This window comes from Ostrea edulis, chromosome 3, assembly GCF_947568905.1.
Source record: "Ostrea edulis chromosome 3, xbOstEdul1.1, whole genome shotgun sequence".
Lineage (NCBI taxonomy): Eukaryota > Metazoa > Mollusca > Bivalvia > Ostreida > Ostreidae > Ostrea > Ostrea edulis.
Genome location: NC_079166.1, coordinates 6,093,693 through 6,119,520, shown reverse-complemented (window position 1 = coordinate 6,119,520; position 25,828 = coordinate 6,093,693). Strand labels below are relative to the sequence as shown.

At 36.4% G+C, this 25,828-nt stretch overlaps 1 protein-coding gene and 1 pseudogene across 1 annotated transcript; one reads left to right on the top strand and one right to left on the bottom strand.

The window, feature by feature from the left end:
- The first annotated feature begins 2,115 nt into the window (after positions 1-2,115).
- Positions 2,116-25,627, top strand: LOC125673348 (uncharacterized). The gene is made up of 6 exons (XM_056158995.1): positions 2,116-2,156; positions 9,484-9,523; positions 19,740-20,124; positions 22,091-22,257; positions 24,984-25,298; positions 25,470-25,627. Exons 2-6 carry the CDS (start codon positions 9,499-9,501, stop codon positions 25,625-25,627), a joined length of 1,050 nt encoding a protein of 349 aa, XP_056014970.1. The 5' UTR covers positions 2,116-2,156; positions 9,484-9,498.
- Positions 11,494-13,996, bottom strand: LOC125673346 (uncharacterized; annotated as a pseudogene).
- Positions 25,628-25,828: the final 201 nt, after the last annotated feature.

Genomic DNA, 25,828 nt, shown 5'->3' with positions numbered 1-25,828 from the left:
CCCTTTATTTGCATAATCCATGAAACAAAACGATAAACTCCATTTGCATTCCAACAGTAAATACCATTGTCCATTGTACAGATTGCGACACACTTAGCCCGTGCCGATCAGCTATCTTCAATCAGGGGAAGTATCAGAATATAATATTTACCCTGTATTGTGCATGAATCCTTGTACCATAGCTGTAGTTCTATACACTACGATTGCGTTGTTTTCAACCATCGTGTATATACAGTAAACCCACTTTTTCCTATTGCCAATATATACACCCATAGCCTTACTCCGCCCCTTGATAAAACAAATCATTCTGAATATTCATATTTTATTACATTTCAACTATATATATATATATATATATATATATATATATAATCCAAATGGAAAGAGTTGATATCACACAGTCAAAATAAATAATTCAATAAAAAAAAGCAGGAAAATATACAGTTCCAAAATATATTTAACAAACGACTGTATATTTTACTGCTTTTTTTATTGAATTATATATATATATATATCTATATATATATATATATATATATATATATATATATATAAACATTGAATCCTATGTGTTGACAAATCGACAAGAACAAATTATCAGATGGAGTCCCCACGGTCCACCAGTGGATAATAAATTATATATTAAAAATATCGTCACCTACAATACGTTTTCAAATATGAAAAAAAACATACATACAATTTGAAGAACAAATAACACCGGTAATAAGAAACGTCGGAACTAATTGTCAAGAAACGTTCCCACTTAGTGTCACTACATATATTTATATTTTGAATTGAGGAAAACTACTGACAAACATGTTGATGGTACAGGGGTTTCAAGAGTATCGATTAAAGTCAGCATTTCGCAAATTCCATCGACAGGGTATGTTTACTCCTCCTAGGCACCTGATCCCACCCCTGGTGTGCCCAGGGGTCCGCGTTTGTCCAACTATCTATTTTGTATTCCTTATAGCACTTATAAGATTGATCACTGTTCGTTATTTTCACCTTTCATTGTCGTTATAACGATCTAGTTGCTAATACAACCTATCATTGGGTCTAATGCTGTCTGGCGTGATTTTGGTGGGGTTTTGTTTTTGTTTTGTGTTTTAAGACAAAGTGCTTGCCCCGACAAAAATTCTCTCGTGCCTTCCTTCGAGAAATTAAAAAAATAAAACCAGTCTAAATGCTTTATACTGACAGCTTGGACATCCTTTTAAAGGCACAAAACACCCTGTAATACAGTAGTATATACATGTCGTTTGTTAATTATCAATAATCGTTACAGTTTTGGTTACCTCGAGTCGCCTCGGTTAACACTGTACTTCTCAAGTAACCAAAACTTCACAATCACTTAAAAAATATTGTAATTGTGTATTTCTATACATCATCAAAATTTTGTCAGACGTTTCATTGTATGAAATGTTGAATAAGTGCATTGCTTTTTTTTTAAAAACTAGTCCTGAAGAAGTAAAGCAATTAGTCAAGTTTACTCAATCGAAGTAGTGATATTTTGATCAAGGGTATTTTTATTGGATTAAGTCAAGATGTGATCAAAGATCATATGATTAAAGATAATGCTAGAGCATTCGTGATTTTTATAGTTACTCAATTTCTTTCTCTATAAATGCTTAACATTTAGAGAAATATACTTTGGCTGCAGACTGTGTTAATCCATTTACCAAAACGAACATGAAGAACACTTGAGCAATGTTCCAACGCAAATTATAGGCAGAACTACGATTTGAAATCTGATTTGCTAGGGTTTTTAGACTGGTTGGATCTTGTGTAACTCTATAGCTATATATATTTATTGGTAAAATAAAGACATAAGAAAATGATATGCTGTGATAGCAATCTTTCTGGGTATGTCCCATCGTTTCATTATTTTCTTATTATCACAAATCTGAGCTTACATAAATAAAAAGTTAAACGTATGACTTACAAAATACATTTCAACGAAAATGCTGTTTAATGCCCATGTAAGGACATTCTAATTGTGCTCCATGGTAGAAGTTCCGCCTAAGTTATGACACTGAAAAGTATATATATATATATATATATATATATATATATATATATATATATATATATATATCTGGTCAATGATGATCATAAGTGTTAAAACCCGTTGGAGATCACGCTGCAAAGAATATGTAAGTACTGGTATTTAGGTATCTATTTGATAAAGGTAAACTGAATATCTATATATTTCTTTCTTCAAACGTAAACTGGCATATATTATTAAAAATCAGTAGGCATTATATACACTAGTATAACATATTTTGCCATAATGTTATACTCATGACAAAGTAAAGGAATTATTCGAGTAAACTCAATCGACATTGTCTAAGTTTTATTACCCTACTCTCTATCTGTCTGTTAGTATGTCTATATATGTAAAACTTATGCGGTACCAATTTTGATGCACCAGATGCGCATTTCGACAAATAATGTCTCTTCAGTGATGCTCAACCGAAATGTTTGAAATCCGAAATAACTATGAAGTTTTAGATCTAAATATCTACATATATCTATTTATCTATCTATCTACTTATCTACTAGTGGAGTTTTACAAAGAAACTTGCTTTTACAATCGATGACTGACTTTTACAATTTAAAGTGGCCAACTCCAAATATTGGGAGAGGCATTTGCAAAATTCAAAGATTTTACGGCATTCAGTTGTTGTATATTATTTAACGTTCCACTTGAGACTTTCTCACTCGTATGGAGACATCGTCATTACCGGTGAAGGGTTGCAAAATTTAAACCTATGTCGGTGCTCATATAGTTTTTTTTTTCAGGGACGGGTCGTTATTGTGCCACACCAGTTGTGACACGGACGTTGATTTTTCTGGTCTCACCTATTCTATTCCGGACCCCTAAGGGATTTGGTATTTAAGACAACCACATGTTAAATGCTTATATCGATAACGTACAATATATATTACTATACCAGGGAGAAATCGATTTTTGTTGGGGCTAATTTGCATGTTTCGAGCATCAACCCTGTATATGTAAATATGTATTTATGCATGCGTTTACCGAATCAAGACATAGGACTCACGGCGGGTATGACCCGTCGACAGGGGATGCTTACTCTTCCTGGCCACCCGATCCCACCTCTGGTATGTCCATGGGTCCGTGTATGCCCAACTCTTTATTTTCCTTTTGGGATTTGTGAAATTGATCACTATTTGTTGATTTCACCTTTCATGTGTGGGGTGTCATGAATCTGTGAAAAAAGGGTAAACCCTAAATGAAGGAAAGCTGAGTTACCATAAATATCGTTGATTGTCTTCATATTTAGACTTAGAGTTTCAACACGAAAGAGGGGTGTACAAAGACGTAACATTGTTTTTAAAAAATTAGGGGGAATTATGACAAAATATATCTTGGACGAATTTGGCTCCACTTTTTTGGCACGCTGTTTTTGGCTATATTTAGCTCTAAAACTTCATAGTTATTTCGGATTTCAAACATTTCGGTTGAGCATCACTGAAGAGACATTATTTGTCGAAATGCGCATCTGGTGCATCAAAATTGGTACCGTATAAGTTTTACATTTTGACAAGCCAACTCCCTCAAATTTTAGGTTTAATATAGAACTGCTGTCCAAAGGTAAATGTATGTGTATGTATGTATGGGTGGATGGGGTAGCTTTGCTCCAAAATATAATGTATAGAGAACTTTTAAGTTTTCAGGATTGATGACACATTTGAAAATGTCAGGATGACTTGAGTTCGTCTGATTAAATTGATTGAGCTGTGGTACGCTTATGATATACAGTAATGTTTTCTTTTTATGGCAATTTTCTGGGTCCCTTTATGCATTTCTCAGCTTCACATTCGCAGTTAACATTTGAGTTGATTAAAAGTCAAAACGAGTAGTGAATTGCGAAAATGTCGAACGAGTGTAGAGAGAATAAGACTTGCTAAGGCGTTTACCATACCCTATTAATAAATATAATCGTCGGTTTTTGCGTTTTTACTGAAGCAGTCTATGTATACAACTGCATGTATTTCTTTCGGTCTATTTTCTGTAGTTTGAGACGATCCCTTTGGATTGTAAATGTCAGCCATCGATTGTAAATGTAAGCCTATTCGTAAAACTCCAGTTGTAATGTGTATACATAATATTAGTCAAGTTTAGATAACCCATGGAAACAACCTATGGAACTAATGCCATTGTAATACTCGTTTAAGTTACACGGACTTGTCATGGTTAGTGAACACGTTTTGTACATATATGATTTTTGTCTTCGCAAAAAATATATGTGTGTTTTAGCAAACTTAAAGCTGTATGACCCGATGTTCATGTATTATTCTTGTACATAATTACTTTAAAGCAGATTAATTACTTTATAAAGTTATTAACTTTCACTTAAGTACATGCTTGGAAACGTCTGCATGTAAAAGAAAACAGTGCGAATAGTATTTAGAAAGTAAATATAGTGGCTACATATATAAATCATCCCATAACAGACTCTATAAATAGACCCACGCGCGTCAGGGTAATCCCAACATGATGTATTAACTCATACGCAACTGTCTAGTTTTAAGGCTGAAAGAGCGTAAAACAACGAATTACTAAGAGGTATTTGATATTTTTATTTCTATTAAACTTATGGTACGGTACTGTTATAACAAAATACACAGCTTTACACAGATAAGATCACCGGTGATCTGAAAGTTTGAACTGGTCACGTGACTGTCACTCGAAATGGCAGAGTGACGCGGTTATTTGTAAACATCGATTTAAATTCAAATTATTTGGGTTAAAACAGGTGATATAATTCATGATATGTCGTACAGTCTCATAACTACATACGTGCAATGATTTAATAGCGTTTTTACGAGATGGAAAAAAAATATTGTAATTCGGACCATACAGCTTTAATACGTGTAACATCTTATATGCTTTGTATATATGTAATATGATTAGACTAGGTGTCATCATGCTGGAATTGGAGTCATGGGAGGTACACATTACTATTTTGTTGCTTTAGTGTATCACCATCCGAGCCAATGTCGGGTCAGGAAATAGACGTGTTTTTTTTCCCTTGTGAAATATAAGTTTAGATTGTTTACTGCATTATAATCAATAGACCGGGCATTAGACCTATCTTTGATTTTGCCAAGGTAACAAGTGAGAGATTATATTGGATGTAAAATACCGTTGTCAACAATTGCAAATAAAGAGGTATCATCTACGAATAAGCGTATATGGAATAGTACAGGATATAGGGCTCACGGCGGGTATGCCCGGCCGACAGGGGATGCTTACTCCTCCTCGGCACCTGATCCCACCATTGGTGTGTCCAGGGGTCCGTGTTTGCCAAATTATCTATTTTGTATTGCTTGTAGGATTTATCAGAGAATGATCACTGTTCGTTATCTTCACCTTTCACATACTTCTCAATCTATTTCAATCATATTTTGATTTTTGTCTTTTTTTATGTATTTTTCCTTCTCATCTAAGGTTACGGGATCTAGTCGACTGGGTCATACGATGTCTACATGTAGCTGCACCCCCCCCCCCCCCTTTCCTGCCCGAGAATATGTTTCAGTCTTGACTGAGGAGAAGGTTTTTGAAAATCATTCTATGTGTTGTTATACACGCACATAAAATGTATAGGATTAATCAACATCTGTCTTTGAGGAGAGCTAATGTGTTTATATCAAGTACATAAATTAATAAATAAAACAAAATAAGAATAAATACTTTAATGATCAAGATATTCCTCAGCTATGTATGCGTGTATGCGATCGGATATTCACCTAATTTTAATTAGATTTTTGTATTTGTCTCAGTTTTAAACCTAAAGAAAACTGCATTTATTTTACAGATACAATATATAAACACCTCTTTTGTCATATTTCAATCGCCCCCGCCGACATTCACACCTTCTGTACGAATGTTACTTTCAAATACCCGAATTAGCTGATCTCTATTGTGGTAAAAAAAAAGCATCCTGGAATTTGCGTAGAAAAGGTCGGTCTTTGCATTAAACAGACAGTTCTGATAAACAATTTTCTTAAATGCATTTTTATTTAAAAAGAGAAAATTAATCATACAAATGTAACAAGACAAATAAATTATTCATATATCCAATAAATAAAACTACCGCGGGCAGAGATATGTGATGTCTTTGAACTTCTTAAAAGCTATCAAGAGTGTTAAAATGGTAACTGCTTGGTGGTTTTTGTAAAAACTGTCTATCGATTTGCAGATTTCCAGTATTGAAAGTCCGTCTAAGAGACATTTTGAAATAATTGTGTACACTTGTCCTACATCACATACCGAAATGAATCGCACGGTCTGTACGATTTTAAGGGCGTGGTTTGAACTATCTGCACGTTTGTATGGACGTGGTTTACCCGGAACGGTGGACGGTTTGCTCGGAACGCAACGAAACACATTGGAGGTGTATCACGCTTCAGGGTGTGTAATTCCATCGGTAACTTTTTTAGTTTATTTTTTCATCGTATTTTTGTGAATGGACATATTTTTCTGAATTTGAAAATACAGAAAACAATATAGATAAAAAGGAAGTTGCTACATAAATTATTCTAAGTGTTTGTTGAAATGAAAAATAGAAAATGTACGTAATGTATATGTAATCGCAACTTCGTTATTGTCTTAAATAAATGTGCATATTGTTTTTGCTGTGCTGTTTGTTTTCAAAAATGTCGTTGTTGTAACAAAACAAAAAACAAAAACAAAAAAAAGAGAAAGAAAAAAAGAAATAATAATAATTAAAAAAAAAGAAAGAAAAAAGATAAACAGAAGTCTTGAAATGTATGGGATTAAATATTGTTTTGATTGATCTCGACCATAATATCAGGCGGGAATATAGATTTTCAAAGAGGATGAACCAGAGGATCTGTTGACAGTTGTTAATACCATGGTATGTGTTTTGTACAGTGTACTTTTTTTATCGTATGTTTGCAGTTTTATAAGTTAATTACCGATTAAAACATCCTTTGAAACAGAATTAGATATGACTAACGTTTATATTTACAATATTCATTGATAAATGTTTAATATCTGACAAAAAACTTAATTCACTTAGTCTTCATCAACACCCCCTCCCCCTTAAAACAAAATTTGATTATGTTGAAAATAATAATCAGTGTACATGAATATCGATGTCGGATCGCATAAACTTGCAGGAGTTTCGACCCCCCCCCCATAAATATTAATTAAGTTTTGATCCAGCATTGATGATTTGTAATTTTCCCTAAAAGAGTTCAATTGATTATTTCGAATGCATGTGAATGAATCTCTTTGTTAGATAATTAATGTCCAGCTGGATATTGGGGTAATCATTCATTAATGACACTCCAGAAAGTCTCTCCTTGCCCATTGTGGAACGTAAAGTACATCTTTACAAGTAAGTGTTGAACTGAAAAGGATCTTTCTGGTTTGCAGTTGGTAACGGGTAAGGTGCAGCCGATGAAGAATTATAATTTCTGCAGGTTGGAAAATATCTTTATTGAATTCCGACAAGCATTCCACTTGGTATCAACTAAATCTACGACTGACCAATACTGTTTCCAAGCGCTGACCTCGTGTCGGAGAGACGTGGGCGATTAAAAGTCATTTCCCCGCATAAATAAACTCTCTCTCTCTCTCTCTCTCTCTCTCTCTCTCTCTCTCTCTCTCTCCAAAATCAAAAGGAGGATTGCAGCCCGTGCACCCCCCCCCCCCTGTCGAGATCCGCCAACAAATGTTAAGTGGACTGAAATTAACCACCTTCATTGATTTGCAGTTTAACAGTCTGTATAAACAGATAGAGTTCTTCTGTCACAGGTTTGTTGTTCTGTCATAGATTTGTTGTTTTGCAATTCATGGTATGAAATTCCCTATAAGAAGATCCACCCCACCCCCCCACCCCCGCCCTTAAAAAAAGAAGGTATAATGAATAAATATAGTAATAACAAAATACGAAAATAGAAATGAATGAATATAAAGGGGAGGGGGAAAATAGACACATGAGATGCGGTTCCTCTAATAATATTTAATCCCATTTCAGGAATGCAGTACACACTGCCCACTTTGCACCTTTGTGTGGTCTTTTTTAAATATTTTTTAAATTCCCAATTACATTTTTTTTAACTTATTTTGTTTCCAGTAATTCATTATTTTCATATTCAGAAGAATAAGTCCATTCACAGATATGAAATGCAATGCGTGTGATGAGAAATAAACTGGAAAAGGTTAGATTTGTGTGCGATTTACTAATAGTAACTCATGTCACCCCTCTTGGGCCTCTAGCTGTTTTAGAAAATGAAGTGACGCATGCGCTGAAGTCATTGTTTATCATGAAGGCGAATTTGACAGCAAAAGGCTGTTGTGTTTGAAATCACGACGATTATCGTTGCTTTCGTGTGGAATTGAATGGTTTCAATTGTATTCCCTTGCGGCAAAATCATTCATGAATTGATTTATGTAAGTTTTCGAACGATTCACATCATTAATGTAAGCTGAAATAAATTCAAACCGAAGCGCGACTGATTTCCCACATACTTTATGAAGGCTTGGACAGAAACGAGGGGGATAGAAAGACTGAATATAAACAACCCCCTCGTTTCCACAGAAACTATACTTACTTAATATATGACTTCATTCACTTTGATAATAATTTCTTCGATTGATTGACATGGCCTCATGTTCAGTTAAAGTCTGGATTGTTTGATATATGAGAAATACTAGGAGGGGGTCGTTAGCCTTTTTTAATAGGATGAATAAGTACTGTATTCTGTCATCATTAGATTTCATCCGGTAAGTGAGAACGTTTCCCAGTTTACTTTCGGAAGGCCGGTGATCTCCTCTCAGGTATATTGTATCTGGGTTCTCTCATCCACCAAGAAAAATTGGGCGCTACCAGATAACTGAAAAATTGTTGAGTGTGGCGGAAAACGCCAATCAATCAATCAATCAATCGTAACCGGGGTGTATTGAATTTGAGCTCCGCTTGTGCTATGGTCGCATCAAACCTAATAAGCCTTTGAAATAGGTAACAATTGCTCATACGCCAAAACACTTAGCATTTAAAAGTTAGAATCACCGGTGTTTCGGAAATGAGCTTAAAAACGGAGGTTCCTTGTCGCGACAGGCGTTGGCACGTTAAATAACCCTCACTGTTTTGGTCGTAAGCGCCACCTATAGGTCTAAATTTGTCCTACTTCACCTATAACTGGTGAAGTCTCAATATCAGTGAGACATTCCGGACTGCTAAGACACAGAGCCTCGCTTTTTTGCGATCTCATCCGAAAGAACGCCCAATTAATAATCTCCTACGGCTAACAAGGGGTACTGAGAACCTATTCTAACACGAATCCCCACGGGCGACTAGGGTTGGTATAACTAATCTTGCAAATCACAAAAGTCTTCTTACAAATTCCGATGTTTTAAAATGCAGTGATATATTGATATATAAGTGCGATGCATTTATGGTAACCTTTTAAATTTTTTAGTTCAAACAGAGAAAGATGAACGAGTCCGAAAACGGAACAGGTAAGGGTACAAGCACACCCACATCCACACAGTTTTTTCAACAATCTCGACTGAAGCCACAATTTCGTAAATTATATGGTCGTTATAACGAACTAGTTCGTCAATACAACATATCATTGGGTCAAATGCTGTCTGACGTGTTTCATGCCGTTCTTGGCACACTGTTTTTGACTACAGATAACTTCGTTAACCTGATCAGGATATAGGGCTCACGGCGGGTGTGGCCGGTCGAAAGGGGATGCTTACTCCTCCTAGACACCTGATCCCACATCTGGTGTGTCTAGGGGTCCGTGTTTGCGTACTATATTGTATTGCTTTGGGAGTTGTGAGATTGATCAGTGTTCGTTAACTTCACCTTTCACTTAGCACTTTCGCCGTGTAGTTCAGCTCTTCAGAGTGTAACAACTTTTACAAAAAGAGTACAATATACTTGTTATGACATTGTAGTTAAGACGTCGTTATTGTGATGTCACAAGGGCAATATACTAAATTAGCGCAATTTAAAGTCAATAAGGCGCCAAAAAGAAAGCAATGACTTGAAATATAACATGCAAGTTATAATAATTAATTTATATTCAATTTAGGTTTGAATTACTTTACAATTACTTCACAAAATAGTCATCTTTTCCTCTCCGTAAGTATTCTCTATTTTCTAAAACTTGATAAAACGGAAATATTAAAGTTTCCATTGGTGCATAAATCGAAATGTTCACTGTATGGTGTATTCCCAGGGCCGTAACTGCCGATGAGGCAGACGAGGCAACTGCCTCGTCTGATTTTTTGGCAAAAAAGAAAATAAAATTATATAAATGTTATATTATAGGATATATGTTTAAAATGAAGACAAGCACCTTTGTCTTTGACACCATATTACGATTCTTTACATAGTACAAATGAAACACAAACATGATAAATTGGGATTTAAAAAGTGTCATTTTCAGTCGTAAAGTCAATCGGCGGCCCCCAATCCCCTGCCTCCCCTGATTTAGAACCCTACTTACGGCCCTGATTCCTGACGGACGAGTCTCCCGTATTTGTTGTTTGTGGACTCTCACACGGTCGGCTAGTTTTGTCCCGGTCTGTCCTATATAGTTACTCCGCAGGAAGTACAAATCATGCAATGTATTAAATTTCTGGATATGCACGACACAATAGTATGCATAGTTAACGTTTTGTTACATTTAAGTAAATGAATCTCCTGGTTTTTAAATATTGACAGGTACCTCAACAGGGATCCATTCATTTGGAGTCTGTAAGTTTTTCTTCACCAGATGAAAATCGGGCTTTCGTTAGTATCTTTCTTAGGTTTGGAGGTGTACGTCGACTGTAGACAGTGTGCTTTAGTTCAAAGAGGTCCTTTAGGTTTTTGAATTATTGTAAATCGGGAAGCAATGTTTCACAGGAGAGTTCATTTTTATATTACGGGGATTGTGAGTTACTACAAGGGGAATTTGTTTGTTTATTTCATCCTGGGTTCCTGATCTTCTAGAATTCCGAAGTTCTGCGTTAGGTATGGATTCGGCCTTTTCAACATCGGCATCTATTAAATATATCACATATTTCTGTTTTCATAGAAATGTTTTTATTTCCTTCTGGTTTCATCAATGACGATTGTACAGACACGTCTCACCATGTTAAAAGGTATATTGCGTTTTACATGTGAGGGGTGATATAATAATAGGGTTTTTTCGAGTTCTTCCGTTCCCTGCGTATTTTGTGTTTTAGAATCTACCTAAGTCACGTGATTTGGCAATTTTTTAGGCATGCTTTCTTCCGGTTTAGCTAACAATCAGACGAGTTCGTTCATTTATTTCACTCAGTGGTTTTGATACCGAATTTAAGTACCAGTGCCATTGGTGTGTGGCAGAGGGATGTAATACGGATTTACGCAAGAGGGGAAAACAGGCACGTAGCATAGTTTTTCAGGGAAGGAGGGGGGGGGGGGGGGTAGTCAGAAAAGATGCCTTCACACTACTTTATCTAAAATTCTTGACAAGAATAAATGAATTTGTGACACGATTTGGTAGCATTTAGTACAGAAATAAACTATGTTATAACTGTGATACTGAACACTTGTGAGGGGCGGGTCTCATGCAAATGAGGACGCAAGTGTTCTGTATTGCAAGAATATCTTTAATACAGCACAGAAATACTTGGATTACTGCCAACTTTTAATAGAAGAAAAACTTGCATGAATTTTAATGCAGCTATTTGACATAAATGACAACAGAGTCTGAACGAAAACAAAATGTCTAAACAATCCTTTTTTTTTATACTGAAATTAAAATTACAATTGGCAAAAACTGCCTTGTTTGAGTTAGCAAGGTCCTGCAAAATACGAACTTCTCCATGTTCACATTTCACTTTCTTCAGCGGGGGCTCAACATCTGATTTCACAGACACTGATTTGCTCTGGGGTGGATCCAAAATTTTTGACACTTCCACTTCCTATTTGTTCACTACTCCGCTTGTATTTTCTTACACTTTTCTCGGATCTATGACCCGTGTGTCGCATGATTTCCCGCTCAGAAACGCCGCTCATGTACAATTGTGTAGCACATTTACGTTTACCACTATGGTTTGTGAAATTTCCTTTCAATCCACCCTTTTCAGCAATTGTCTTCATAAATGTCTTTAGCTTGTTTACCCAACCAACTGTTGACCGAAACGTATCTGAGCTTCATCTGTGGGAGGTAGTGGTAGTCGGTAAAATGCACCGGTATCCCCCAGTGACCCCAAATACAGCTCTAAGTAGTCAACAATGCAACGATCTCCTACAATATAAATAAAATAAATTCAACTTAACTGTCCGAACATTTGTGTGTGTATGGTTTGGGGTGGGGGTGGGGTTGCAACCAAAACTAATGCTTTTGTTTTCATAATCGAAGATTCTAACAGACAATTGTAATCTTGACCAAAGATATGAATAATAAGAAGTTTCATTGTATGAATAAAAATAGAAATTGCAACATTCAATTTAACACAGCACTTACCAGGCGGAGAATGGTGTTTAAGGTTTTTAGACTGCTAATTAAGGTGTCTTAAGCCACCTTTATAAGTTTTCGTGGCCCTCCCCGTGAACTGGATGTATCTCCCATGGCTATCCTCGCTGATCTTGAATTGCTCGCAATGTAAATCATGGTGTTCATCATGTCCCCGAAGTCCAAATATTTTACACGCATAAAAGAATACGGTATGTTGCAGCTGTTCAGCCGTTTCTCTTCCAAACACATGTTTTAGCCACAGTGTTTCCTCATCTTGTGGTAGAACAGGGTCTGCCTGCTTAACATCACATCCCAAGCCTTTGTCTATTAAGGATTTCATCCTTGCGTCAACTAATTTCCGGAATTCGGCGAACTCTCCATTAGTCTCATCTAGGAAATTCTTGTTGTAAACGCCATTATCCTTTAAAAATCGTAAAAGTCCGCACAGTATCAGGTAAATAGATCTTGGCGGATATTCAGTGCCATCCCTCTTCCGCGCCTCCATAACGAATCGTCCTAACCAGAAACTCATTTGCTGTGACATCATTTGATATAGCTCGGGAATATTTTCCCCTTCTGCTGGCACGCCATTTCTCGAACAAAGTCATTGCCCATTTAGTGTTATTTTTTGTGTTCACGTTTTCTTGGTCTTTAATCAAATTCTTTATCTCAACATCACTCACCGGTGGACCAAAACGACTTTCGTCCCGTTCCGCACTAGACCTATCGATCTCCATGGCGCCAGTATCAAGGGTCTGGGGGGATAATGAGAGATCCAGCAATCCTTCAAACACAACATTTTCCGATTCCAAAGCCTCACATACTTGCGATAGCGTAATATCATCAATTTTATTGATCAAATACTCGTCAATTGGTGGCAGACCCAAGTCAAAATCAAATCCAAGATCGAACTCGCCACCACGCCTAGGGTTACCTTCCATCCTGGCTGAAATTTCCGCGCTCTCTGATACTTTCACACGCGTGATCAATTGACTAAAGTTATCTGATTGGTTGATCAATCAAGGGATCGTGTTAAAATTCAAACATTGACTCGTTTAGGGTTCGTGTCACAAGTCATTTAGAATACTCGTTTTCTACTGTATCTAAGATACAGGGCGGGGATCGTCTCGAGCTGTCGCTCTCGCCTTAAGCCCCGCCCTGTATCTCCGATACAGTAGAAAACTCGTACTCTAAATATAACATATTAAAACAAACAAATTCTAACATATTCTTTTGACTAATATTTAAAATCTTTCAAATTTGAAATGCATGGCTGAAGGTTAAGTAGTGACATACGACTTATTATACCTCTAGATGTATATTTTCACACCTTTTAAAATTCAGGAGGGAGGGGGGATGAATGATTGATTATTTTTACGACTCGTCGAGGAGTTTTTACTCATTTCTCATTTTAAGACACCAACAGCTTTAGATTAAGTACCGCAGATTTAGACCCACACTTAGCACTCAGGGCCGTAGCAGTAAGGGTTCCTTATCGTGCCAACGTCGGCCGGGGGAGGGGGGGGGGGATAGCGTATCATGTATATTGCATAAGAATCCCCCCCCCCCAAATTATGATTACTTGATTCGTAGGGAGAACACATTATGGATTCACTTCATAAATTGCATTCGTACCATTCACTTCTGCTGCCATAAAAAGTCGGAGGAGGGGGGGGGGATCTGGGCTTGGTGGTTGTGTCACGAAATATATCTTTATTTGTATATATAAATAATAGAAAGTTATGGTTGTTAAAATGGGAACCATTCCCTCCCCTTCCCACATTCTACGTGCATGCCTCAGAAGTACCGATATATCCATTATCGGATTTGCAATGCTGAAGTCGCCGTTCATTCCAATGGTGCCCAATCTTTATAAAGATAAATCATGACATAATAACTTTCAATAGCTGGTATATGTCCTCATTTAATCCCCCCCCCCCCCCCCCCCCCCATTTTATTGATGATTTCCAATAACTCAGTCATTCAGTCAGTTTTCTTTACCAATCGGCGATTGACTTTCAAGAGCTTGAGATCAATTCTTTTTACGTATCTACACCAACATTTTTGGAAAGGGTTTCCAAATTTGTTTATAGGGCCAATCGCAAGCTTACACATAGCCTTTGTATATTACTTTTACGGTATCTAAAAGTAACAAGAAACACTTATCTATCACCAAAAAAAATCTTTAGTTCGATTATACTTGCATAGAATCATTGTCCATTTCAATAAGTTGTAGGCCCTTACATGTATATACACTTACACAAGACTTTGTATATTTACGTTAACTGCGATAAACCGGATATGACCATGCCTAAAAAAGTATGACGTAATAGTGACTAAATGCAGAATAAACACGGACATGGAAGAACTTGAAAATCCCCTATTGAATAGAGGGTACTGATGGGAATCCGGTTTTTGTTGGGTTTTTTTTGGGGGGGGGGGGGTCGTTTTTGTTTTTTTGTTTTTTGTTTTGTTGTTATCGAAATGGAAAGTGATAATTTCATTTTACGATACCAGGTTTGGTCTTAGATATTTGGGACAAGATCAAAAAGCTCAATGTCTGATAAAAATCTTAATTCAAATATTTTGGGGGAAGGGGTGGGGTTTAAAGAAAACTCATGCGAGTTTCATTCATCCAATATCAATTTTATTATAATGTATGAAAAATATTGCAGCACAACGAACAAGACTGAAGTGATCCATATGTTTAGAAATAGCTTTATTACATTTTAATGAACATTTAAAGTGACATTTAAAAACTACATTTGTTAATAAATATTAGAAAATGTATATATTGTTATTCAGCTTTATTGTTTTATTGCATGATAATCGATTTGGGTGAACATTAATCATATTAAGTTTTAAGGGGGAGGGGGTCTTGAAGAAAACTATGTGAATTAAATGTGTTTTTTTTTTTTTATCAAACATTAAACGTTTGATCTTCCCCTTAATGTTTTTTTTCTTCAATACTTATCATTTCCATTAGTGGAACTCTTCAAATTAAAGGCGTGTAAAGTCGTGCTACCGGGACAACATACGTAAACATTACTTAGGCATACATAATATAAATTATGGTATTAAATACATATTATATATAACCGACTGCAAACCACAACACTGATTAATATTCTAAAGTCAAATTTAGGAATTGATTATTCTTACAAGAAAACAGACGAACTTATTAAACTAATATGTGAGGGAGTGCAGGTACTAAATCTGCCAAATCTGACCGATATAAAGCATCAATCGCAAGAAGAACTGTGAAGGGAAAAACCAATATGCACATCCAACACAAGAACTTTTCTTGTAATTAATGTGATTAATAGGTTTTTAAAGTTAATCTGTCAGACTATGAAGGCACTCTATTTTATCATACAATTAGGGCAGGTTCATATGGCATGGACTTGGTAATCGTACACGAACACCCCCCCCCCCCCCAATTTCCATATTTTAGAACAAGTTATATATGCCAAACTGCATTTTTAAAGACGTTTATAACACTAATTAACACAGCTAATGCGTTTCCAAACTGCATATAAGCTATTTTGAAAATTACAAAATATTGATGAATTTAGGACAGAGAACATCATTGTTTGGAATTTTTAAAATAGGTGTGGTGGAGTTTAAAAACATGTAACATTTTTAATACGATTATGTTAGAATATTTGAAAAATGCAGTTTGACCAATGGTTATTTTATTTAAAAATACACCATGTATTTTAACTCTTAAAAAGGGGGTGGGGTGGTATGACCGTTTCGTTTATGTCCCAGTAATCTCGCACTTGCTCGCGAAACTTGTGCTTTTTCTTACCAATGACGCACAAGAGTCATCAAAGCGCGATAACTCTAACGAGCTGGTAATGAGAAGTATTGTTGATGTACCGATACCCATTATTGTTGAGAACCCAAATATTTCATCATTACCGGTATTTATAAAACGTCCAACATTTCATAAATAGTGTGTGATTTTGTTCCTATTCAAAATTATTGTCGTAATGCTAGTGAATTATCCATGATATTTACTAAATGATATGGAAATATGATTACCATAAATCATAGAAGTAGGTCCATAAGATGGGTAGGTCTGCGCAAATGCTTTCATTATAATCAAATGAAAATTTGAGCATCTTTCTATCATCGTAAAATAATGTTAGATGAGTGAACAGTTTTCTTCAAAGCTATGACATTAAAAAGTTTAGTTTGCTTTGTGATTTGATGATTATCTTCAGTGAAACAATATCATTTTCATATTCATATTCATTCATCTAACTCTCGGTCTTGTTGGGCATACTAAGCTAAAGAAATAGGCAAATCTAAAGAGAAAAAGAAAAAAAAAACCGAGAGCGGTAGAGGAAGAAAAAGAAAAGAACATCCCGACTTAAATATGTTATACATCTTATAATTACACTGTTTATCATTTCATATTTTAAAATTGAACCCTAATGTTGATTAAAAATTGACCCGTTGTTGGTAAATTTAAAAAAATCAAGAAAAAATCACTGTATATTAATTCGGCCTCCTATATAGGAAAATAATCATAAAAAATCAGTTTGCTAATTTGATGCCAAATACGTCAGTCAGAAATGTTCTATGCTACCTGTCCCAACACCCTGCACGGAATTTTCCAAAACAAATGTCCATCCGCAAACGTAACCAAATCTGCGTGTTTTTCACATGTGTGTAAACAGCCTGAGTGCACTCCAAGAAGTAACATCAGTAACCAACATCACATAATTCCTTATGGCCCTGTCACACTACATCACGACCATCACAACCTCACTACGTTCTATCATTTTTTTAGATCGTGGTGAGATCGTAGTGCGAACGGCATGAATTTGTAATTTTGTCTGTCTTCACGATGTTACTGCGTCCTCACTACGCTCTTATCACGACTCCACTACGATTAAACTACGGCCTTGTTACGATTTCACCACGTTCTCACTACGTTCATCAAGTTCTTACTACGCTCCCACTACGTCCATCACGTTCTAACTACGCTCTCACCACGACTCCCACGACTGCAACACGAGTTTCCTACGCTTCTGCCACGATCTTACTACGATTCGACCACGATCTTACTACGGTTCTACCACGTTTCCGCGCCGCTGTCACCACACTTTGCAGCAGCTGAATCAGATCCAGATTCAGTATAAACACAGCTCAGAACCTTCTCGTCATCCATTTATACCAATATTTCCATTGTAAAAGCATGCCGCCAAAAACTGAAAGAGGTATAAATGTGCATATGGTATTGCGTGCGACTCTAAAATCATACTGGAAGGTTGAATATCGATCACCCGATGTCAAATGTCTTATGGTTATAGCCAGTTATAGACCGGGTTCTAGAGCTTTTCTGAATGCGGTATTCTTCTTCTGAATTCGGGGTCCAACTCTATTCAATAATTCATCAAACATCTCTTGAGGCATCCTCAAAAAGTTGAAGAAGGACTGTTGATCCTCCATCCTCAATTCATTCATCAGTTGATCATAATGGCCAAACTGAAGTCTTCTTTCAACAGAAAGCCTAGGTCGTACCCAGCAAGATCTACCCTGCCTTACAATTTTCCTCCTCCTTCGCCTAAGTAACAATATAGCAGCTTGGTCGTTAAGTGCCATATATTGAATATGCATCAACATCTCCATCAATATTTCTTGGTCTGGCCTTTCTATGATTCCAAAGAAGCAATGGTCATATGCAACCTTTGTTCAGTTTTTATACCAGTGTGTGGGGGAGAATAGAACGTGATTCGGTCGTGGCTTGCGCGCAGTGAAATCGTAGTGAGGACGTATTAAGGACGGGGTGAGAGTGGTAGAAACTTACTACAGTCTTCAATAACATAGTATGGACGTGTCGTGATCGTAGCGGAAGCGTGAAGAAAACTTAGTGCAAACGGGATGATCGTAATGAGAACGTAGTGAAAACGGGATGGTCGTATAGAGAGCGTAGTGGAATCGCAGTGCAGTCGTTTTCTTCTGCATCACGATCCCATTACGATGCTACTACTACCATGCCGATCTAAATACGACCTTAGTACGTCCTTACTACGCTTCCACTACGATCAAATTTGACCACGACCGCACTACGTTTGTTTTGAGCATGTTCAAAGTTGCTCCACGACCATCACGACCATAAAGACCTTACTACGTTCTTACTACGACCTTACTACGACGTACCCGATCGCACTACGATCATCAATTTTTACATGGTCGTAGTGCGAACGTGGCCTAGTGTGATGGGAGTATTAGTAAACTACAATTACCTGGAATTCCCTAATTGGGGTGCAAACATTGAGAGAAAAGAATAAAAGGAAATCAGTCTAATTAAAATTAGATCTTTCATCCGCTCCCCGGTTTTGGATACGTCGCGTCCATCTAAAACCGGGGAGCGGATGGAGGATCTAATTCTAATTAGATTGAAAAGCAAATGAGAAAATCGCGCATGTAAGAAAAATTCTTTTAAATATGTGAAACTAAAATACACTAAGATCCTCTTGATTTTGATTGGACAATTACATGTACCAGTATGATTCCTTAATTTCTGCAGTATGACAAGGGGGAATTACACATTATTTCAATTGTCTATTAAAAAGAATTTAACTTGTTAAATATATAAACGACATTTTAAGGGAAACAGACATCATTTTAAATCCAGTCACTTACCTTATAATATATTTTTCACATGGCAACATTTGTAAATATCGATCAAATATGGAAGACCCGTGTAACGTACACCAAGCGCAAAATATATTTTAAAAAGAATTCATGAAAAAAACAAAACAACAAAAAACAAAAACCCAACAACTGCATTGGTAATAGCTCACATTGATTCTCTTTGTGCCAAAATTCGCACATTTTCAGCAATAATTGGTAATGATAGGTTACAAAACCCTGATCTAGCCTAGTTCTTAATTCCACGGTTAAAACTAAACACACTTATCTTTTATTTTGTAGATTTCTTTCTATTCCGTTTAGGGTCGGGTAGTTTGAAGTAGTTTTTTTTTGCCTTCCAAAACATCGACGTCATGACGATATGTGTGGTTAACTAACGCTTACAAGAAAACGACAAGAGACATAGGGAAAAATTAATGTGTTCTGACAATGGCATATTGTGGACATCTTATGTGTTTAATTTGATCAAATCTGTAGACAGGACCGATTTTGCATCCTAACGTACCTAGCTCGTTGCTTTTATTTTAAAATAATTCCAATAATTTCCACATTTTCTTCTGCAGTTTTATCAACAGACAATCGTCTTACTGTCGACGTTGGTGTAACGCTTTTCCTCATGATTGCTTGGTTCATCTCCTGTGGTGTAGCAAATGAATTAAGCAAAAATGTTGAGGAAGGCGAAAAGAGGATTCCAGATACCACTCTAAACACAGTGCTATTAATATTGATATTCATACTGAATATTACAACTGATGCTGTCATGACGTGGATCTATTGGATGGATGACAATATTGTGAACTTTAGGCTCTCCCTTTTATGCATAGTTGTTCCTACTCTAGCAAATATCGTTACAATGATATTTCTTGTCTTAAATAAGGATTATGGAATCAACAAGTACATACCCATCATTGCTTCTGTGGTATGCTCGCCGTTAGTTCAGTTCTTCGTGTGAGTATATAGGTGTAACATAAAATCTTACACATATAAGCATTTAAGAGAATTTTTGTTAAGGACCTTTAGCCAATCAGATTATCCCCCTCTATGTACTTAGGTCTTTGTAACGCCATTTTTGCCAAGTTATACATATTCAGGAATGGGTGTGACCGGTCGACAGGGGGTGCTTACTCCACCAAGGCACCTGATCCCACCTCTGGTGTGTCCAGGGATCCGTTTTTGCCCAATTATCTATTTTGTATTGCTTATAGGAGTTATGAGATTGATTGCTGTTCGTTATCTTCGCCATTCATTCATAAAATTCGAATCAGTATCAAAACAATTGTGCGACCTAATTTGGAATTACTGATACATTTTTATATGATTATCGGCAGAGATATGAATTGCTTGTAATAAATAATATCCTTCTGGTAATCAGATTACTTGCTGTATTACAATTTCGACTCTCTGATTTTTTATTTTTTTTTTGGTCATGTTTTCAACACTAAATTGAAAGGTGACGATAACGAACAGTGAACAATCTCATAACTCCTATAAGCAATACAAAACAAAGGGTTGGGCAAACACGGACCCCTGGATATACCAGATGTGGGATCAGGTGCCTAGGAGGAGTAAGCATCCCCTGTTGACCGGTCACACCCGCCGTGAGCCCTATATCTTGATCAAGCAAACGGAGTAATCCATAGTCATCAGTGTGCCACGAACGGTCTAACAATCAGAATGAAACACGTCAGACAGTATTTAACCCAATGATAGGTTATATTGATAAACCTCTGGTGTGTCCAGGGGTCCGTGTTTGCCCAACTATCTATTTCGTATTGCCTGTAGGAGTTATGAGATTGATCACTGTTTGTTATCTTCACCTTGCATCATTAGAACGACATAGAATTTACGAAATGCCGACTTTAAACGAGACTGTTGAAACCGATGCACCATCAACTTGTTTGTCAGTAGCCTGCCTTGATTTAACAACTGACCATACGCAGAACATCCCTTAAGAGAGATATTAACACCATATGCATGTGATAATGGAATATTGCTACACAAAAATGGGAAGTTGGCGAAAGAAAAGCTGAAATCATCCCGTTTGTCATAATTTTTAGTTGCTAGTTTGCCGTTAGTATCTACTTTCAATAAAATATCAAAAGTATGAAGCAGACATGGATGGCTATGTGGTGTCTGAATTATTTATTTCCATAGAGTACATGTTTCAATATGATAGGTGATTCATTTATCTTATTATGTTTATCTATATATAAAATTTGTATTGTAAATGAATGAATCAAAATTATTACGGTATAGCATACAATTTAGGGAAACCCAGCAGGGTCAAAATTCCATCCCTGGCATGTGACTTTGTATTTGTCACAATGGGTGAAATGTTCTCTGACGTGTTTCATACCGATTGTTAGGTTGTTCTGGGCTTACTGATTTTGATCACGGATAATTCTGTTAACCTGATCAAGATATAGGCCTGATGATGGATGTGACCGGTCGACAATGGATGCTTACTCCTCCTAGGCACCTGGTCCCACCTCTGGTATATCCAGGGGCCCGTGTTTGCCCAACTGTTTTTTGTATTGCTTATAGGAGTTATGAGAGTCATCACTGTTCGCTATCTTCACCTTTCACTACGCAATTCACAATTCATCGTAAATGTAGAATGCTAAAGGCAAATGTAGAAATGTTTGATGTTAATGGAGAAGTGTTAAATGTAATTTCGAAATTGAAGTCAAATGTCAATCCAATGGGTTGGAATGGTCGTGTTACGCAATGCATCAACCTTTGAATGTCGTCGAAACTTACAAGATGTCATGATGTAATTTGTTATGAGAGAGAGAGAGAGAGAGAGAGAGAGAGAGAGAGAGAGAGAGAGAGAGAGAGGGTAGCAAAAGTTAATCAGGAGTCCGCTTAGCAGGAGTTAAGGCATTGCATTATGATTTTTTTCTTTTATTCACAGATTAACGAGGACATTAGCCTTCCGACCAAAGCATGTCACTCTTGAAGATTGGAAGTTGTTGGCATTGGTGTTAAATATTATTGAAACAACGTTTGAATCCGTGCCACAAATTATTGTTCAGATCTATATCGACTTAAAAAGTACGATTGATGAGGAAGTAAGCACAAGTAAGTGCGAAATAAGGTGAAATGTAATGCTGTTGACACTTGATGTAGCAGTATTGAACAATCATAGTCTGGTGATGAGGTCGGTTAAAGGAAATAAATCAAGGTAAATGCAGAAAAATAATAACTAAACACTCATGACGTCTGATTTGCACTGGTACCTAATGCACAATCGTGTAAGACAAATTCAAATTTATGATTTTTAATGTGATATTTCTTAACATCTAAGACATACGTTTTCATCAAGAGTATATGTAAACTAATTGTTGGTTGTGCATTTTCTATTCCAGTCCGTTTGTGTTTGATAAGAAGTGAAGATAACGAACAGTTACTAATATCACGCAACAGTAAAGCTAACGAACAGTGATCAATGTTAGGTGAAGATAACTAACAGTGATCAATCTCATAACTCCTACAAGAAATACAAAATAGATAGTTGGGCAAACACGGACCCCTGGACACACCAGAGGTGGGATCAGGTGCCTAGGAGGAGTAAGCATCCCCTGTTGACCGGTAACACCCGCCGTGAGCCCCATATCCTGATCAGGTAAACGGAGTTATCCGCAGTCAAAATCAGTGTGCCAAGAACGGCTTAACAATCGGTATGAAACACGTCAGACAGCATATTTAATAATACCTATAAATATTACAAAATTAATAGTAGGGCAAATTGGAACCTCTGGAAACACCAAACGTGGGATCAGGTGCCAAAGAGGAGTAAGAATTCCCTGTTCACCGGTCACACTCCACGTGAGCCCTATAACTTGATCAGACAACTGCCATAATCCGCAGCAAAAATCAGAATGCGAAGAACGGTCTAACTATAATATGAAACACGTCAGACACCATTCGATGTAATGGAGATCACCATGACGACCATGAATTTGACAAATACTGAATTCAAAAGACTCTGTTGAAACCTTTCTAACAGAAACTTATTTGTCAGTAGCATATTTACAATTGATCCTACGGAGAACATGTTTTCTCGTATCCAATCAATTGACAGATTTAAATAACGCATGCAAATGAAAATGGAATATTGTTTGATGAATTTTGGGAGTTGACAATGGAGAAGCTGGAGTTTTCCCTTTTGTCATAAAGTTGTGTTTTCAGTTTACCCTTAACATCTATGTTTTGATATCCCTACAAATTGTACTGATAGTTATTCCCTAATGAATGCGTTGCTGTTGTGAATAAATATTTCTTCATTTGGAGGCAGATATGTTTAATCCATGACAATCTCTATGCTTTATATAACACATTTATATTTCAAATATATGCCAAATGACTGTATATCATTTCCATTCCTAATGATACTGCAGCATATGGCAAGAATTCTATCGTCATCTAAAGCTAGCTTATTGGCTTTAAAAAGTTCAAAACGGCCAGCATCAGTTAAATGCTCATCATATTTACATGTTCATTTGCCTATGTGTTCGCTCATATGCCAATGATAACAAATTGACGTTCAATTTTTGACATGAAGTCGGTCACGTAATCATACTTCCATGCGTGTAAATCCATTCATCGCTTAAGAAGTCAAACGATCGTTTCACTAACAGTTCGTACGATTATGTTGGCGACCACATTGACGTGCACGTATACGAGTGTTTAACGAAACCTGTTGTAGTCATGCCACTTATGATTGCGATTTACGTCTAACCCTTTAAAACTCTTAAGCATTCTTTCTGTGGAGATATATTTAAAATTAATCTTACTGTGGAAAGAAATACTCAGTCATTATTTCCTCGTGATTTTGAATTGTTTTGCATGTAAACATCGAGTACATGTACTATATCGGGGTCTCTTAAATGTAAAGCACATGCATGTTAATCTGTATATCGTAATTAGCATTATGCCATAATGTGTTTGTCTGCTTGTCATAATTCATGATCGTTAAACATGGGAGAGAACAAGTTGTTAAAAAGCAAAAATGGATGAAAAACAAGGCAACAACCCTCATCAAAAGTGCTTTACAGAGGAAAGGAGACTTATCAAACAAAACAAAATATCCTGTCATTATTTTCAACATTCTAGGAATTTTCTGTATGTTACAATAGAGACCAGGCTTAACATTTTCATTATTTCTATAGACAACATGTATATTTATGAGATAGATTTAGGCCTCCGTGGCCGAGTGGTTGGAGCATCGCGTTGAAAATCACACAGTCTCTAAACTCTGGCCATCGCGGGTTCGAAAAGTGTGGTAAGTGAGATAGATTCCCAGTTTACTTTCGGAAGGTTGTTGGTCTCTTCCCAGGTAAATTGTATCTGGATTCTCTCTTCCACCAATTGTTGAGTGTGGCAGAAAACAGCAAAAACAACCAATCAAGCAAAAAACAATATCAATAGATTACTGCAGAAAATAATTGTAATTTCTTATCTTACAAGTCTGAATATTTCCAATACTGGTGGTTGAGTACAGAATCAATTTCCGACTCAGCTAGTGGAGAGCATACTCAAAGAGTTTAATAAAATCGGTCTTAGAACAGTATTCAACGGGATGCATACTTGGAGCATAGGGTACGAGTTTGAGTATGAGTACGATAAAAGTTTTATAGTCCTCAGGTCTGATTATAATTATTTATATATGTATAATTATGTATATATGTATAATTATGTATAATGAATATTATTGTGATACTATCAATTGTAATATAAATGTATATTTTTCTGCAAAATTAAATTCTCATTGAATCCTGTGCACTCATTCATTTCCCTCTTTGTAGAGTTCTTCCGGTATTTCACAATAGCTACATCAGTGTTGGGAGTTCTCACGTCATTATATAACGTAAAGAATGAAGAGAAACAGTTGAAGGACTCCGAAATAAAGTTTCCAGGAGAGAGCCTTTCATATATTTCAAGTCTTGCTGTAATTATACCTAGAGTTATGATCCTTGCAGTCTTTGTTTATGCAGTTGGAACATATTGTGCTATTGTTTTTATTGTGCATACCGTTGTAACTCTTGGCATTGCTTTTTATGTAGGCTACAAACATAAGAAATCAGAAAACGAAAAGGATAGCTTCAAAATAGCATTCAGAAGTACAAAATTATACCTGCTTAGCTTTGCAAATATGTTTTACATTTGTGAGTACAGCTTACCTACCAAAAATAACAAAAAAGAGTTGCAAATTACTAAATTGAATAGAGCCGTATTCGTATTATTTTATATAGAAAATGCAGTTTTGCTTGTGATTTACGTAATACTTACAGATGAACGAAAAGTTTGGTATTTTGGAGGAACCATTTCGGTGGGTATTGTGGGGTTCGCTGTACATCTCATAGATTTATTCCAGACAAAATGCGACCAACATGATTCTTCTAACCAACTTGGATATGGGGAAGAGTTAAAGCCTTTACCTTCGTCATAAATGCTTTATTGAAAATCTATTAAACCAGTGTAAAAAGCAAACCATCTAGGTCATCATCAATTATCACAGAACTAACGTCCACTAACGTCCACAATATTAAAGTCATTTATGGAGGGTGCTCGACTGACTGTCGTTCCGAGGATCTAATCGGACTTGCATATACGTATCATTAAATTATGTGACTCAGGGATTTCAAAACAA